At 50.3% G+C, this 17,882-nt stretch overlaps 6 protein-coding genes across 6 annotated transcripts; 3 read left to right on the forward strand and 3 right to left on the reverse strand.

Moving 5' to 3' along the window:
• Positions 1-540: 540 nt before the first annotated feature.
• On the reverse strand, positions 541-2,935 carry ALTATR162_LOCUS9294 (uncharacterized protein; the record flags this gene model as incomplete). The annotated part of the gene is made up of 3 exons (XM_043316927.1): positions 541-594; positions 656-2,799; positions 2,863-2,935. 3 exons carry the CDS (start codon positions 2,933-2,935, stop codon positions 541-543), a joined length of 2,271 nt encoding a protein of 756 aa, XP_043172862.1.
• Positions 2,936-3,856: 921 nt separating this feature from the next.
• On the forward strand, positions 3,857-6,430 carry ALTATR162_LOCUS9295 (uncharacterized protein; the record flags this gene model as incomplete). The annotated part of the gene is made up of 3 exons (XM_043316928.1): positions 3,857-4,296; positions 4,352-4,748; positions 5,249-6,430. The coding sequence occupies 3 exons, from the start codon at positions 3,857-3,859 to the stop codon at positions 6,428-6,430; spliced, it is 2,019 nt and encodes a 672-aa protein (XP_043172863.1).
• A 2,495-nt stretch (positions 6,431-8,925) lies between these two features.
• ALTATR162_LOCUS9296 (uncharacterized protein) lies at positions 8,926-10,575 on the forward strand (the record flags this gene model as incomplete). The annotated part of the gene is made up of 1 exon (XM_043316929.1): positions 8,926-10,575. One exon carries the CDS (start codon positions 8,926-8,928, stop codon positions 10,573-10,575), a length of 1,650 nt encoding a protein of 549 aa, XP_043172864.1.
• A 2,194-nt stretch (positions 10,576-12,769) lies between these two features.
• ALTATR162_LOCUS9297 (uncharacterized protein) lies at positions 12,770-14,039 on the forward strand (the record flags this gene model as incomplete). Its single annotated transcript, XM_043316930.1, has 4 exons — positions 12,770-12,787; positions 12,846-13,270; positions 13,324-13,434; positions 13,484-14,039. The coding sequence occupies 4 exons, from the start codon at positions 12,770-12,772 to the stop codon at positions 14,037-14,039; spliced, it is 1,110 nt and encodes a 369-aa protein (XP_043172865.1).
• Positions 14,040-14,538: 499 nt separating this feature from the next.
• On the reverse strand, positions 14,539-16,160 carry ALTATR162_LOCUS9298 (uncharacterized protein; the record flags this gene model as incomplete). Its single annotated transcript, XM_043316931.1, has 3 exons — positions 14,539-15,330; positions 15,386-15,918; positions 15,971-16,160. The coding sequence occupies 3 exons, from the start codon at positions 16,158-16,160 to the stop codon at positions 14,539-14,541; spliced, it is 1,515 nt and encodes a 504-aa protein (XP_043172866.1).
• A 286-nt stretch (positions 16,161-16,446) lies between these two features.
• ALTATR162_LOCUS9299 (uncharacterized protein) lies at positions 16,447-17,613 on the reverse strand (the record flags this gene model as incomplete). Its single annotated transcript, XM_043316932.1, has 5 exons — positions 16,447-17,112; positions 17,162-17,253; positions 17,307-17,375; positions 17,473-17,494; positions 17,548-17,613. 5 exons carry the CDS (start codon positions 17,611-17,613, stop codon positions 16,447-16,449), a joined length of 915 nt encoding a protein of 304 aa, XP_043172867.1.
• Between the last annotated feature and the right edge of the window lie 269 nt (positions 17,614-17,882).

Below are 17,882 nucleotides of genomic sequence, written 5' to 3' on the forward strand. Positions count from 1 at the left end.
CTCTGAATTTACAAACATTCCGACAGACTGACGTTAGTTTATAATCCTCCTTCGCCTACACGTCCGCTCCTTTGTCTACTAGTAGCTGCACTAATTCTTTGTTCTTGCTTTTGACTGCCTTGTATAGAACTGTCTTGCCAGAACTATCCTTCGCATTTACATCTGCTCCAGAATCTACTAACATCTGCACCATTTCCTCTCTCCCTCTTCTTGCTGCTAGGTGTAGAGCTGTCTGTCCATATCTGTCTTCGGCTCTAACATCTGCCCCTAGGCCTACTAGTAACTCTATTATTTTCTCATCCGCAGACCAAGCTGCGTGATGTAGCACTGTTCTCTTAGCGATATCCTGCGCGTTAACGTCAGCCCCTTTGTCTACCAGTAGCTGCACTACTACCCTGTTGTCTCCTCTTACTGCCTGATGTAGGACTGTTTCACTAGCATCGTTCCTCGCCTCAACGTCCGCTCCAAGGTCTATCAGCAGCCGTACCATTGCCTCGTTCCCTTCGCTAGCTGCTGAGTGCAGGGCTGACTGCCGCGAAACTATGCTGCTAGCCAGTCCTTGCCCATGAAACCTTTTTGAGATGGCAGCTTCCACTGCTAGTAGCTTAGGTACATGCATCGCCAATACCGTTCCACACCCCCACAATGAGATTACAGAGTGCATTAAGGTGTCGAAAAGATCTTCTTTAGTGTTGACGTCCGCTCCAAGGCTTGCTAGTAGTGGCACCATTGCCTCGTTCTTTTCTTTAACTGCAAGGTGTAGGGCTGTCATTCCCGAATAGTTCCTCATTTTGATATCCAATCCTCGGTCAAGTAGCAGCTGCACCACGGCCTTGTTCCCTTGGAGAGCGGCGTAGTGCAGTACCGTATTCCCAATAAGATCCTTCGCAGTAACGTCCGTTCTGTCCACTAGCAGCCGCACTATCGCCTCGTGTCCTTGTTCAGCTGCAAAGTGTAGGGCCGTCGCCCCTAAATTAGTCTTCGCGTTAACGTTCGCTCTGTCCACCAGCAGTCGTGCCCCCGCTTCGTGTCCTCGGTCAGCTACGAGGTGCAGAGCAGTATGCCCTTCAACATTCTTTGCGTTAACATCCGCTCCAAATTCTACTAGCAGTCGGATCACAGCCTCATTTCCTCCTTTAGCTGCTATATGTAGCGCTGTATCCCAAGCATTACCCGCCCTTCTACTAAGGCGGCGGCGTATAGGTATCCAGCTCTTCGTGGTCAGGATTGCTTCTATCCATGGTATGATTTGCAGAATGCACGCCATATGTAGTAATGGTGGGGGCTTTGACGGAAACCCTGTCGTTATCGTCTGGTAGGTCTGCCACCAGTGCACGCGCAAAGCCGGTTCCTTTTGTAAGAAAAACCCATAAGGGTCAAAGAGCTCTGTTGCGAGTGAGGAACAGCTTCTTGCGTGCTCGGGCCAGTAAATCGTAGCGTATCGCAGCAGCGGAGACTCTAGCGGTTGTAGCTCAGCGTCCAGGTCAGTCGCTCTGCACTGCAATCCGCTGGAAGCGATACAATAAAGGCACTTTTGCGCAAGCTCTAGGTGCGAATGCTCCGTTTCAAGTCGAAAGGCTTCCAGCGCAGCATCTTTGTCACACTCCTTGCGCAGCAGGTAGTCTCGCGCCGACTGGTGAACAAGGCTGACCTCTTGCTCTCGTATCCTCAGTAGAGGTCCGCATATAGCGATCGCATCACGAGTCGCTTGCTCTATAGATACGAGGGAGGACGAAGTTTGCAGATCAATTGCTGCTGCTAGCTCTTGTAAATGCAGGGGGCGTGCTGCTAGAGTCGTCCAGCGCAGGATGGCCAGGCTCCTCTCTTGTTGTTTCGGTGAGATGCGCTGCAGCATACGGCCGTATATCGCTGGAAGACCACTTGGCAATTCTTCGAGCGCCTCTAAGATCTCGCTCGGCGTCTGCTTCTGCGACAGCTCGTGCATCGCGAAGCCTACCCATAGGAACGTCCCCTCAGCACGAGCCAGGAGAGTTTCCTGCACAGATGCGCTCAGCTCACCACCAAACCCTTTGATCACTGACAGCTCGGCCACTCGCGCACACACGAATAGCTCAATGTCTCTAACCACTTTCTCATCGTTGTCGGGATCAAGTCTAATCCTGGTGCAGCTATGCAGGTCAGGCATGTCTCGGCTAATGATGGCCAGCTTGAATGAGCCCTTTGTCGATGATAGAGTATCACCATCGAGCAGGCCGACTATCCGCTGTAGCAGTACGCTCAACTTGCTTTCCTCGCACTCATCGAGGCCGTCAAGCACGCAGAAAACCGTCCCTAGCTCGGGATCGGCGATGAGCTTACTGAAGATGACCCACAGAGCCTCCAAGCTCAAGAGCGTCTGTTTTGCCTCTTTGGGTTTATCAAAATATGGCAGCGCATATTTGACTAGCTGCCGACGCTTCTCGATGATCTGGTAAATCAGTCCGCGTAGTACTGCTACAGCTGTATTGCGCTTCTCGTCCTGGGCACTGCAGAAGAAGAATACCAGCTCTGCATCAGGTATACTTGCTGTGTGCCTCTCCAGCTCCTCTGTAAGAAAAACGGACATCATCGTCTTGCCCTTGCCGGGCCCACCTGAAATCCACAGTAGGCGTGTGTTATCATTGTTGCTCCCGTTGCTCTGGCCATTCAGCCAGGCGCGATAGCTCACGTCCTGCGTAATCCACTCGCAGGTACCCTCGACTCTTGTGCCTTTCACGCTGATCACGCTCTCACGGTCGATGTTGGAATTTGTGAGGAAGAGTGCATGGTGGCACGCGACGGCGGCTTGTTCCGTTTCATCTGTTGGAGTGTGGTCAGCTGAGAATGCTCAGGGTGATGAGAAAGGGTAGAAGCTCGGGGGACCAACTTTGAAGGTTGTTACTGGTAGTGCCAATCTGACAATTGATGAAATACCCTGCATTGGTCGTAGATCCATCGGTCGTATATATCTCGCGGATGTCTTGCGAGCTGGGCGATGGCTCACTGGTCGACGGTTCGCTGGTCGATGGTTCGCTGGTCGATAGCGAGCTAATTGATGGCTCACTGGTTGCTGGCTCGCTTGACATGTCAAATCGCAATTGCAGCTGAATTGTCCTGTCACGATAGTAAAACAGTGTATCTGCCGTGATCGTCTATCCACACTGTTCTTTCTGTTGTCGCACTCATAAAGCGAGCTTTGTTTGTACTGGGGCGTGACGTCGTGAACCGCACAATTGCACTAGAGTGGTGTGGTGTCTGGCCTGTGGTGTGAGTAGTCGCGTGGCGCTGTAGCAGGAACAGTTGAGGCAGCTTTGTCGTCGCGATGCGTCTCGCTGAGCTAGCAACCGGAGATGGAGATTAAATTGCTTCACTTGAAGTTGCGCCTAGCGGGTGCGCCTTCAAAGTAAGCATTGAACAGTTGCTGTGGTGGCTGTCAAGCTTTCTGGGACGAAAGCTCAGCTAGACCGTGTGCGGATTCAGCCTCAAGCCTCACAATACATTGAAGTTCCATTAGACTCGGCATTTATTGGAGGATTACAGCAAAAAGGAATTGTAGAGTACAAGATGCATGAGTAGGCTAACGTTCTAGAACAGTCTTCTTACCCCCGCACACACGGAATCGTCCGTTCAGCTGAATGTACCTCGAAGCTGAACTCAGCTCGAACCTTAGCATTTTTATGCGAACGCCCCTACCTATTTATCCAGTTCTTGTTAGCCCGTGATAGGAGATGTTTATCCGCACCCTCCAGGTCGAATGCTTCTCCGAACCTGAAATCGACGGATTTAACCTCTCAACGTCTCTGTGTAACTACTGTCCATAACTACGAACAAGAACATACAGTCCTGTCTTTCGTTTTACATTCAAAAGCTTAATCGTATGGATCCCTTCAGCATTACTGTTGGCGCTCTTGGCATCACCGATTTTGCCGCATCCAGCATCGTTCAGCTTCGGAACACGATCAATGGCATTACCGAGGCCAAAGAAGTGGTACAAGATATTGTTTCGACTTTAGAGGGCATAGAGCGTCCGCTGGCTGCGCTAGAAGAGCTCAACATCTTAGATGAAGCGACGTCAATGGCGGCAAAAGAGGACCTAAAGAAAGCTGGTGTTGCAGAAGCCGTCCAACAATGTGGTAGTGCTTGTGCTGAGTTTAACAGGAATCTTCAGAAATGGACAAAACATTCTAGCACTAAGAAGCTATCTATCAGGGATCGTCTTTCTGTTGGTGTATGGAACAAAGAAAAGATCCGTACGTTCAGAACACGAGTTCAATCCTGCGAGGCCACCGTCCGATTTGCTGTTGCAAGCACTCAATTGTAAGTGCTTACTTTGATATTGCGGTTGGCAGCACATACACTGACTTGGGACAAGAATGCTCCAGTTACGGTCTGAGGTCGTTTCCAGGGCTGATCGCGAGAGCTTGAAGGAGCAGTTACGAACCCTAGAGACAAGCATCCAGGATCATCTCGATCTCATCAAGAAACAGCAAGCAGAAGCCAGGGCGCGCAAGCAAGAGCTTGAAGAGGAGTCAGAAGAAGAAGACGAGGAATTTGATGATGCTGAGCGGACGCTGGCCATCAAGTCGGTCGAAGAGCGAGCAAGCGTGTTAGAGGCCGACCAGGTTTCTTGCGGAGTGGTGTTTTTACAAGCACGCTCTAGACGGAGTGGCCAAGAGATTGGCAGAGTCGAAACCACGGATAACTCTGAAGCTTTTGTGGGAATGCCAGAGAGCGCTATCGGAAAGATTAAACAGCAGCTGATTGGAGTGGTAATAACCCGAGGGCATTCAATTTCGAGGGTAGGGATCATGTGAAGGGAGTTCGCATGAAGGATATCTATACATCCCGTCATCTGCTTTCAATACAGAGGGAGGTACGACATGAGATATATTCGCTCGTTACTCACATGCGATACCCAGCGGACCTGAGAGCATGAAGAACAATGCGCTGACATCGTGACATCGTGACATCGTGACATCGTGACATCGTGAATGCTGCATCATTTAAGCTCGTCATTGCTCTTTCCCACAGCGCGCTTGAAGCGACATTGTTCTCAATCGTGTTGTGCAGCCCTGAATCGACATCAAATTCTTTGCCATAGTCCATTACGGCCACAGCCCATTGTACTCGCTCTGTACACAACGTTACAAAAAGAGGGCCCGTTTTTGTCCTTCACTCCGGACCGGCCGCACAGACGCCTGCCGCTCAATGATCCATCACAGATAATCAAACTGCTCTCTACGCACTGCTCTAATTAACGCGGGCCCAGGAGGCTCTCCTAGCTACCCGCCAACACTCACATACCAACGATTCTCAAGCGAAGATGCCGTCTCATTTGAGGAATAGACTTGACTACGCTTTCGTGCGTAGCAAGCGCACTGGGAAAGTCGACATCCGCCGAGCGAAGGACCCCTCTGAGCGAACAATATCGACTTTGCCACTGCAAGAAAGGGTCTTGCATTACACTGGCAAAAAACGTACAGATGTTTGCCGTTGCAGTCACTCCGAGCGGCATTTTGAGAGGACCTCCCGTGTAGCCTCAGAATCTAGGCATCTTAACGCAGGTCTAATGCTGTACCTGGATCGACATGGTCTCGATTCATGCGAGATTGCTGACTTTTGGGAGTACTGCAGGCGGCGAGAAGCTAAGTGGAAGATGGAAGGCGTCTACGTTGACGACTTTCACTATGTGAGTCGGAACAAGAGCGTTGTTTGCCGCTGCTCACGACCTAGGAACCATGGGTATCTCACACCTCGAAATCCCGAGATCGTCGAGCACTGTGCAGAGTTCTTTTGCGTATACAAGGGTGAGCTTATGGTTACAAAGAAGCAGTGGAAGAGCGCCGATGGCGATTCGCCTCCAGCGTACTCTTCTGGTGCAAGCGTTCAGCCTGACTACACACCTAGTTTGTTGCGGAGATCATTCCGCGATACTAAAGAGACGACTCAGCCACTTGTCTTACCAGAGATGAAGATGCGCAGCGCAACTGAACGTGTCGCTTCAGTCATTCCGCGGCGTCATCATGTCGCTTCTATACAGGAACGTCAACCGGAGATGCCTCCGCAAGTGTGGCAGAAAGCTCGTCCATCACTTTGGAAGTCTCCATTCAGTACTTCGTCACCTTTCAGCACGCCCATGGGTTCTGTTCCCCCTTCGCGGCCGAGTAGTCCACCATTGGTATCAGGTATGATCCAGCGCGCCCCAATTTCTACCCCCTGGTCCCAGGATCAACGCGAGGCCCGTGTCAGTGAAGAGAAGCTCCCTTCCAAAGTATCCCAGGAACAAAATCGTACAGTACAAGTCGTGTATCAAAAATACCCTACGGCTGGTCTGTCTTGTGCGATGGGGGACCTGTTGTCCGTTCTTGGCGCTGCGGTTGGCGTGACGTCTCTGATTATCCAACTTGCGGACGAATGTGTCAAAGCTCTCAACGTCTTTAAACATGTATAATCTTAGCTAATTTATTGCAGGCTATAAGTTCTAGAGAGGCAGCAGATCTACCGCAAACGCATTGTTACCTGCTTGTGCGCCTCTACATTAAGCAACAGCGCTTCATTAACTTCCCATTAGAAGCTAGCGCGTTGAATAAAGATGGGATTATCTGCACGCCCTTTAAGTTAATCGCTCCTTATTGTTAGCTGTCCTTGCTAAGATTAAGGCCTTGTTTGAGAACTATGCAGCAGCTAACGGGAAATACAAAAAAGTCGTGTTAAAGAGCGATATCGCCTAGGGCGACTATTTGGAGCCGGACAACGATCTTATGAGCCTTCTCTGTATTACGGCGAGCGACGACGCGCAGTCTAAGAGAGTGACACCTGCAAGTAGGCGGGCAGACGCTGCCGATCGCGTTCGCGGACTGGGGAAAAGCATCTCTAAAACGGCGAAGAATTTGCGGATTATTGTAGTAGAGCCTTAACGACTCGTTTAGGTAGCTGTGAATAAGAAGTCTTTTGAAAGCTTGATTTTAAAAGTTAAGAACTTAAATTCGTTCCTTATCATTCTGTTGGACAGCGCGCAGCTCTAGAGACTGCAGGGATCAATGACTACGGCCTATTTAGAGATTCTGCAGCTTCGCAACGACTTTGTCGACCTTACAGCTCTTGTCAAGGCGATATCTCTAGCAGCAGAATACTAACAAAATCTCTATCTAGGAGCCGATCTAGTGAGCAATGCATTATCTTAAGCAGTTGCGGAGGAGCAGGCGACCTAGGATAAGAAGAAAAGTTACCTCAGACGCCTTGCCTAGGTTAAAATTTAGCTTGCCGAGATAAACAAGCTGAACTACGCAGCAGCTTCTCTAGACTTTAGCAACTTTATTAACGCATAACTTCTACTAATCGACTTATAGTCCGAGGAGGGGATGCCTAAGCCTAAGAATCTTTAGCAACAGACATAGGCTATCTATTATAGTAGGAGTGTCTAGATAGAGTGGAAAGAGGTTACGTCTAGCAGTGTTGTACGCCCTGATGATGTGCAGATCTAGTGGCGGATCGGCCTACTAACGGATCTCCTACGCTTTGTTAAGCCGGGTGGCTTTAGAGCAGCACTATGTCTTAAGTATATTAAGACTGCGGACGCAGATAATGCGACGCGTTTTGGCGTTGTGTTCGAAGGACTGTTGACTACGCAGTCTAGGATTACTACTCTTTAAGAGTTGCTTAGACAAACACTGAAACCGTCACTTAGCGCACGTGTAGCGCTTTGTGCAGCGCTAGCTCGCTGTGTACACAGCCTCTATGCGGTGAACTGGCTGCACAAGGCCTTGCGAGCGGATAACGTTGTCTTCTTCTCCTCGTCCTTGTCTCTAGATCTCGACGCACCGTTTATCTTAGGTTTCAAGCCTTCTCATCTAAGCATTATGGACCGATGGACCGAAAAACCCAGATTTGAACCTGCCAAAGACATTTACCGTTACCTGAACGCGCAATCTAGCTAAATGGACGGTAGCTATCGCAAATCCTACGACATCTACAGCCTAGGTATTGTGATGACCGAAATTGCACTCTGGAAACCTATTAAGGATGTAGTAGGACTAGAGAATCTCCTAAAGGCTAAGCCACTGATACTTTAAAAAATACAGCTTCGGCTTCCGCAGAAATCGTTAACAGGAAACGCAACGGATGCCGAATCTTGTTTGCAGCAGATTGCCTCTGCATGTAGCGATTCGCTACGCAACATTATTGAGCGCTGCCTAGACATAGATGCTGAATGCGAGCCTAAGTTAGATACACTATTAGGGCTACAAAAAGCTACTAAATTAGATCTTGTGAAGAAGTTAGAGCACATTGCTGAAACAATATGATTGCCGCAACGAATTTTTTGGAACACGGGCGCGGGCCCTTTTATGTTAGATTCTGTAATATACAGTTAGCAATGCCTATAGGTGTTCAGCATTAATCTTTAGCAGCATATTACCGTGACAGGCGTGCCCCTTGCTATTGGAACTATAGTTAGTTTGTAGTGGCCCGTGTTTGGCATAAGTTCTGCGACGGCCTTTTTATAACTCTCATCCCGAGACAGCATCCCCACCAATACATGATGTGTGCTTCCGCGGCCTCTATTGTGTGTGGATCGTGCGTTGACGCAAACGAAGCTATTGTAGACATGGAGATCCGTGGACGACAACGGCTCGGTGCTCGTCCTACCCGTGGGGGCGGCACAGCCCGCCAACTAAAGGTTGGGGCTGGGCCGTGCCGCATGCGCACCACTCGCGCTGCCGCTAACACAACTAACAGTACATCCATTACCACAATTAACATCACAACTAACACCATAACCAGCACTGAAGCTTTATGCGAAGCAACTGTTCGTGTTTATATCTTCATGTCTCTATGCCTCCTGCCGGGTTGCGCCTCTTCCCGCGACCTTCGCTGCTATCCGCCTCGATTATAGATCTCTAGATATACCGACGACCGGCCGACGCCTTGCTACGATTAACAGTAACGATGTTCTCGTCTGAGCGGGATATAGGGAGAAGGGAGTATAATCTGGGACGCGAATACTTTAAGCAGCAGAAGTACGCTGAGGCCGAGCAGCTGTTGCGACAGTCGGCTGAGCAGCGCGAGAGGGTGCTGGGCGCTGAAGATGTCAACACGCTTTGGAGCAAGTACCGGCTAGCACTTACGCTTCACGAGCAGCAGAAGTATGTCGAGGCCGAGCAGCTATTGCGACAGCTAGTTCAGCAGAGGGAGAGGGTGCAGGGCGCAGATCATGAGGATACCCTTGCTAGTAAAGAACTTCTGCAGAAGGTGGTACTTGCGATAGCGCCGGCTGCCCCCACGAAGACCCTCGCAGACGTCGTGTCCGGCCGACTTAGCGATTTCTTTGCTGACGGCAACCAAAGACGAACAGCATACACCGACTCTGAGATTCAGCAGGTCTCGCTCCTCTTAGGTCAACTCAATCTGCAATGGAGCAAGGTTCCGAGAACATACATGGTTCTTCGGACTATCGGCTGTCTGGACCTCCTAGATACCTTCATCGACCTAGGCTTCTCCGACCACTGGTTCCCTGTGACTGAGCGAAGCCTTCCGCTATGTCTTCGGCCCAGCAAGCGCTCACAGTTTGTGGCTGCCCAGGACTTAGTAATAACTAAATCTGTGGACCTTGAGAAGGCGGAGAAGGGCCAGCACTGCTTTTTCCGAGAACACGAGCCTTTGCCGCTCAAGATGAAAGGGATCCTTGGCTCTGGAGGCTTCGGGCAGGTTGACCGGGTTCTCAGCTTGATCAGCTTCCGAGAGTATGCACTAAAGCGAGTGTCGCGGAGCACTGCGTTTAGTGGACGAGGAACAGAACGCGTTAAACAGTTTATCGCTGAGATTAGGGCGTTAAAGCGTATAAAGCACCACCACGTAGTAGAGTTTGTTGGGAGCTACACCGACCCAAAGTACATGGGCCTGATTATGTCTCCCGTTGCTGACATGGACCTGTCTACCTACCTCGCACGCGCTAACACAGCCAGACATCGAGAGTTGCGTACCTTCTTTGGCTGTCTGGCTCGGGCGCTTGAGTTCTTGCACGAGCAAAGCATCCGGCACAAAGATATTAAGCCTAGCAACATCTTGGTGCATGGCGGAAATGTCCTGTATACAGATTTTGGGCTCGCATTAGACTTTACCGACAAAGACGGCAGCACGACGGCTAGCATGGTGAATGGAATGACGCCGAGGTATTGTGCGCCTGAGGTGGCTAACTACGAACCTCGGAACACGTCGTCCGATATCTGGAGCCTAGTGGTTGTCTTTCTTGAGATAGCAGCAGTGTTAAAGGATAGAACAGTCGACTATGTTTACAACTTCCTTAAAGAGCACGGTTCACGGCAGGCATTTGTGCGCACGAATCCTACTGGCACTAACGCTCTTATTACGGATCTTAAAGAAACAGGTAGTCCTACCGACAACGCAGCGCTTGTGTGGGTCAAGGACATGGTCATGTTACAGCAACAGCTGCGGCCTACGGCGGCGTCGCTGATGGGATCCATCACTAGTGCGGGCCAGCAGGGGGGCGGAAACGAGGCTTTCTGCGGGATATGCTGCGTTTCGCGTGACGACGTCTTGAGCGGTTTTGACGAGCTAGAGATAGCTGATACTAAGTGAAGTGAAGTATTCGTCTACGGCTTGGTATGTGTGTCGATTGCGATGTGCTCGACAGCACGAGAACGTGGTGGGTCGGACGAGGGATTAACGGCAAATAATCCCCCACCGACCTCAACGCCCGTACGACTTCAATGTCACGAATGACGAGCTGAGAACCAGGGACGGTTTGCAATAATGGTGCGCGCAGAGTAGAATGACATGGAATCAGTAGGTAAACAGCTCGAGTTGCAAGGAGTGCTTCCTGATAAGTCCACGCTCGCGTGTACCAAGGGTCGCTCGCAAGAGACTCGACAAGCTGAATGGTTTGTGTAACGAGATTATGAACTGTTTCTCTCTGGGCTTCTGAGCTTTCGAGACGACTGATGGCGTATAGTTCGTTACTCTTAGGATAGCTTTCGAATATATCTATTTGCACCTGGTTCGATAAGATGCTGTTGATGACTGCGACCACATCGCAAGCCTGTCGGTAGATCAAATGTATAGCTTGAATGTGCAATGATTTGTCTTGGTCATCTTTCTGATTGATACATTCTTGGTCTATCCAAAGAAGACGGTAACCTTTGAAAAGGGCAAAGTCTATAGCACGTCGAATGACATTAGGTGGAGCCCGACTTCCTCTCTCTTTGTTGCCATCCAGGATAGTGTACTTCGGTGCAAGCGTCCCGTTTTCAGGAAGGTTCGGTGGTTGCTCCCAACAGTACGAGACAGCGACGTAGTGGTTGCAGCCCTCCAGATCTCCTGGGTTTGTAAGTCGCAGGGTGCAATTCCGTTCGGACGTGTTGTTGACACTGGTATCACCAGCAGCATTAAACAATGAGTATTTTGCACAATTAGTGCATGTTTTTGCTGCTGCATGGGACGTCGTCGCCGGCAGAGAGTCTTGTGCAGCCCCGGGAACGCTGAGGAAGCGAAGTCTCCGAATAGCCTTTTCTGGCTTGAACTTTCGGTCCTGACAGTAGGATATAAGTCGGAGCTTTTCGTGGAAGATATCTCTTGATCCACAAGCTGCAAAGAAAGATTTATCAACGTCATTATCGCCGAGATTGAGAGTTGTTTTCCCTCCATAGTTCGTATCTAGGGGTTGTGTGATCAGAGTAATGTACATAAAGACAGGCAATTTTCGCTTTGGGTATTGTGCCCTCCGGAAAACTATAAGCATGTTCTCAACACGGCCCGTCCGCAGCTGAGGCAACGCCACGAAACTGGTGAGTGTGACAACCCTGGTTCGAAAACGCCATGATCTTGGCCAGATCAAGGATGATCAGCCACAAATATCATTGTCAAAGAAGCTCGAACTATTTGGAAGCTTACCTATTTCAACGTCGCACACCTTGCCAGAAACGTACTTTCGCTCGATGTTGGGAATCTCTGAACAGTGCTGGAAGCTTGACATATAACGTCATAGATACCAGGCTCTGATAGGTGGCTGCGTCCTGTCTATCTTTCACAACAAGAACATAGATGCGTCGCCGACATACCATGCTTACTGTATCTGCATTCAGCCATTCCTCGAGTCCGAAGCAATCGTCACACACATTATATGGGAGCGCGCGATGTTGGACCACGGCGGTCAACACCAAGCTTCAGCTGTCCCCGCTTCAACTGCGAACTACAAGGGCGCCACGCTGTGCGCCTCGGCAAACAGTAAATCCACCAATATCGTCCAATATCATCTCTAGTATTCACATTCTTATGTTCGTGGAGTACCGCTTGACACAATCTCAAGTTGGTCCAAGCCCCCGGCTATTATCCAAAGGACAAAAGGCACTGGCTATAACACAGTCACTCTATACCCTGCGGAATTAATTACTCCCAAACACTCGTTCGCTGGATAGCTGCCTCCCCACATCATTTGCGCTCGTTGCATTAACGAAGCAGCCGCATCTACTGAAATTGGAAATAAATTGCAGTACGCAATGTGACCGAGCAAAAGCTTAATTCGAAATGCCAGATGAAGTGGTCAAATACCGGTCGGTAGCCACATTGCAAACATCTCGTCCACGTTGATAGCAAGTTTGTCTTTTTTTGGATGATGTTTTACACATCGTTTCTGTTTACCGCTTTTGCGACGCTTTCTTTGGTGTCGCCGAGCGTGAATGGGCGTGCGATTGAGGCTCTTGATAAACGACAAGATGCATCATCGCATTGGATCAACACCTGGACTAGCATGCCACAGTTGGTGGAATCGAGCAACATGCCGCCAACGCAATTTGTATGCGGCCTGTCCCAAATTAGCTACCCTACTACATCTGAGTCTAACACTATGACAGAGTTCTGGGGGTGTTCTCCGCGATGCGACACTCCGCCAAACCCTCCACATGTCTGTCGGTGCCCCCAAAATCAAGATCACCATCTCCAATACCTTTGGCGGATCAGACCTTCCCGTTACCTCAGGCTCTGTGAGCCTTCCTGCAGGTGGTGCCGCAGGCGTTAGTGGCATTCAAGCCTCACCACTAGCAGCCATTACCGTTGGTGGCAAGACCAGCTTCACAGTCCCCAAGGGCCAGGTTGTCACTAGTGATGAAATTGCTTTCGAAGTCAAACCTCAAAGTATGCTCACGGTGAGCTTATACAGTCAGCAAGGCCAGAGTGGAAGCAGTATCACTGGTCATCCTGGCAGCAGGACGACAAGTTGGTTCGTGAGTGGGAACAAGGTCAATGCTACGACCTTCTCCGGAACTTCCAGCGTGCATTGGTATGCTAGGATCGGTGGTTATCTGTGTTTCAGCAACACTAACATTGCTCCAGGTACTTCGTGAGCGCGGTACAAGCCTACGTACCAACAGACACCAACTCCCTTATGATCCTCGGTGACAGCATCACCGATGGAAGAGGTTCCGACGACAACAAGAACAACCGGTAACACTTCTCAACTCCACATCTGGCTCCTCATCTAACTCCACCCCAGCTGGCCTGACCTCGTACTCGCCCGTCTCCAATCCTCAAATCACACCAACGTCGCCGTCTGCAACCAAGCCGCAGGTGGCAACACGGTCCTAAGCGGCGGTCTCGGCCCACCCCTCCTAACCCGGTACAAGCGCGATGCCATCGACCAACCCGGCGTAAAATGGGTCATGATCTTCGAAGGCGTCAACGACATCGGCGGCGGTGCCAACAACGCCGCCACGCAAACCTCCATCGGCGATCGTCTCATCTCAGCGTTTACGCAAATCGTTGCTGATGCGAAGAAAGCGGGTTACACCACGATCGGTGCTACGATTACGCCGTTTGCGGGCAACAGTTACCAAGGTGCTGAGAGGGAGAAGACGAGGAAAAGGGTAAATCAATGGATTTTGACTAGTGGGACGTTTGATCGTACGGTCGATATCGCGGCCATGGTTGCGAATAAGGCGAATGCGGAGCAGTTGGATCCAAAGTTTAACGGAGGTGATGGGTTGCATCCGAATGTGGCGGGGTATCAGGCCATTGCTGATGCTTTTCCTGTTGATATTTTCAAGTTGTAAAAAGGGGAAGAAGATTCTTTGCTTTAGAAAAAAAAAACAGTCGAATTTACGTGTAGCATCTATTAGGTACCGCCCAACCTAGCCTCCGGCGTTTTAAAGAGCAGGCTGTAGTCATAATGCTATTGCCATTTGTTCTGTCTATTCTGTACTTGAAACTGTTCCGATGACATGTGTTGCAAGCTGTTCAGTACAAATCCTGAATTCCTAGTCATGATAAACTAGAATAGGCGAATTACAATTTTTGTGAGTAAAATCGGCACGAATTTGCTGTCATCAAACTCGTAGTACGTGGTGCAGTGTAATCCCGTCTTGGCTGTAGAAAGCTGTTGCTACCTTATGCGATGAACCTAAGCGGAAGACGCAAAGTCGCAGAACAAGAATATAGACTGGTATTGAAGTACAACGCTGCAAAAACCTAAACCTTCAAGGTTCTACCATAACGACTAGACCGTACCTTGCTCATCTCATAGCGTACAAACACACAATCCCACCCATGTCATCACTCCTCCATCTTCTCCCCTCCCCCTACCACACCCACATTCCCCTCTCCTAAATGCTTCAACAACCAACTCCGCTTAAAGTAAGTATTCGGATGAACAATCGTATCCAAATCACTTCCACTCCAGCTCCCCTCATCCTTGACCTTTTTAATCTCCCTCTTATGGCTCCACTCAAACACCCTATTACAGGCAACATGATACCTTTGCTTGCCCACATCCTCTTTAACCACTTTCAAGACGTCGCGGTCATTTACACCCACACGCTGGAGCATGGAGAGCAAGTTGTCCGGCGTAAATGTTCGATAGGGGCAGCCGTGGGATTGACCAGGACCGGGGAGCGGTTCAGTGAGGAGTTTTTGGCAGGAATACGGTGTGTAGCCGCGGCCGCGGCGATTTGCGTCACCGCCTACGTCGCCGTAGGAATGGCGGATGTTGTATTTGTATTCTTTTTGGAACTTTTCATCTGTCATGAGTTTGAAGCTTCTGCGCCAGAAAACTAAACATTCGTCCAGACTCAAACCAATTCCCTTGAGGAACAGCGTGTATTGGAGACGACCAAAATGTTTGAGATGTGATTGGTCGCGCAGTGTCATGTGTAGATTGCGCATGCAGAGGGGGAAGTTTTGGGATAGCGTGTCGATGCTGTTTGCGGTTATGGTGGAGAGACCGTCAATGTTGGCGTCCGAGGTGGAGTAGGCGGCGTCGGGGGCGGTGAAGGATTGGGAGAGGTGGGCGAGGATGGGGGCGAGGCGGTCATCTTCGTCGAGGCGGGGGAGGGCGCGGGCCGTTAGCTGGGAAGGTTGTTAGTCGCGACGTCTCCAAGTCTGTGGATAGTGGGATTCATACCTCTAGTGCTTCGTCGAGCTTCTTGGTGAACTCAGCAACCACTAGACTCATCTGTTCCCGTTGCGGTACGTATGCCATTCCTCTCTTCAAAAGGACCTTTCTTTGACTAACGAGTTCTGGTACCCTCTCCCAGTCGACTTTGAACCAATCCTGATCCTCGCTCTTTTTGATGCCACTCGCGGCGTGCAAGTCGTCTTTGAGCTCCCTCTTTTCGTCTTCCTTGACCTCCTCCCACTCCAAGTTCAGACTTCTCACGAATTCTTGCCGTTCTCGTAGATCATCGTCCTTGAACCGCAGCGTGAACAGCATAGTCTCTAGTCTGGAAAACCGCCGTCGCAGGTCCTCTGTTGACGAAAACGCAAGGCGCAGTATAAAGTGTGAATAATGGTCTCTCCTCCTTTCCTCCTGTAGTTTCTGGCTTCGTGACGAATCTGATCGCAGTGGAAGGTACTTTTCCAGTATGCTTTTCATGTATTCGGCCGTCTCTTCGGGGCCTTTGTTGCGAAAACTGCATGCTTCGAGTTCGGAGAGGACTACGTTGTGTATTGTTAGCAGGGCCTCATGGTCATACTGATAAACCCTTACCCTTCAATCTGTTAATCGCCCATGTCTCGAACTCTTCCAATGTGATCTCTGCCGTGGGCGGTAGCACGTAGAAGTTGAGCCTGTGTTCGTAGTTCTGCTGCTGGAACTCGGCTTTGGCGAATTGCCGCTTCTTGTAGTCAAGGTTCGCGCGTCGCTTGGCTTCAACTCGAGAGTAGTCGTGGCGGATCATGGTGTCGTGGATTTTCGGCGTTGTCCTGCGGCACTCGCGTTTCCAAAGTTGATGATGTTAAAGTGGCAGGCGCGTTCGCGTGGACGCGTAAAGTACGCTAACCATGTATAGCGCACGCGCAGTCCGCGTGTTCCATTGGTTACCATCTGCATCGCCATGCTCCCACGATTAGCGCTTCAGAATGCCGTGCAAACCTTGATATAAATTCTATCTGGTCTATCCCTGTACTATCTATGTTCTTGCAATCTAAACTCCACATGAAGTATTGCACTGCCAACATAAATGCTTAGCCCATCAGGTCACCTAGCGCATTCACATAAGCCATAGGCACAGTCTTCGCACCCTCAGCAAGGAAGTCCTCCTTCTTGCTGACGCCAGTGAGCACTGCCAGTGTTCCGCCCAGCTTTCCATCAATACCAAATTGGATATCCGTGTTCAGCCTATCCCCCACCATACAGGTCCTGCTACGGTCGAACTTAAACTTGCCCTCTACTGCGTCCATCATGGCCTGACTCGGCTTGCCTAGAGACAATGGCGCCCTGCCAATCGCCCTCTCAAGCGAAGCACCCGAAGCACCGGCACCAGGGAACAGGGTATGCGCATTTGGCAACGTGCTATCGATGTTGGTAGCGAGATATACCGCGCCGCGCTGGAGGTACTGGAACGCGATTGCCGTCTTCAGGTAGTTGGAGTGGAAGTCCAGACCACTCAGCACAACGCCAACATCCGGGTCGAGCAGGCTGCCGTTCGCGATAGCCTCGAAGTCCTCTGGCTGCCGAAATTCTCGGTTGTAGGCGGGGTCCGTGCCGCCGATATATGGGACGCCCTCTGCGTCGAGTTCCTGCTCTACACCTGACTCTCCTAGGACGAATACTTTGTTCTTTGGCGCAGGGAGCTTGAGGATGCGGTTGATGTATACGGCGGCGCTGTAGGAGGAACCGAAAACTTCTTCCTGATGTCTTGTCAGTCAATGCCATGCGATGGAGCTGCGCCTTACATACCACCTCGGCGGGGATACCGAGTTTTTCGAACTTCTTCTTGTAATCCGCTCGCGACTTGGTGCTGTTGTTGGTGACAAAGACGAGTTGTTTGCCTGCGATCAGTCAGTGAGCACGAAGCATGCCTCATAGTAGGCGAACGTCTTACCTTTACTCCTCAGCATCTCGAGTGTCTCGGGGACCTTCTCGTATAGGTGATCGCCAGACCAGAGGACGCCTATCCTTCGTCACGATCAGTAGATGGCCACATGACGTGCGCTGTTTGGATCGCCAGTGCAATCAACATGCCGTGTAGGAAGAAGATTGGCGCATACCATCGCAGTCGAACAGAAAGACCTAGAACATCTTGTGAGTATGAGATTTAGCAACATGACATTTTGGGATCATACATCAAATCTGTTCAAGAATTCGTCGATGGCGTTTTTGTCGCCAGAGAGGAACTGCGGTTTTGCCATGATGTCAATTGCCTCGATAGTAGTTCGCGCGTCAGAGTAAACACAGGTGAAAGATGACATTGGTGGGGTGCTTGGCGTGGACCCTGAGATCAGCAGCGGAACGATCCCGAGAGATTCCGGGTTTATCCTACTATTGTTCTCGTAGTCATAGGGCCACAAGGTACTCATAGACACTATAAATCATTCATTATACTCCACGATCCATAATTCGTTCATTCGTGCTACAGTCATTCATCTAGATTCGACTACATTGTTCATCACAACTTGGA

This window comes from Alternaria atra (assembly GCF_907166805.1).
Source record: "Alternaria atra isolate CS162 genome assembly, contig: 29, whole genome shotgun sequence".
Lineage (NCBI taxonomy): Eukaryota > Fungi > Ascomycota > Dothideomycetes > Pleosporales > Pleosporaceae > Alternaria > Alternaria atra.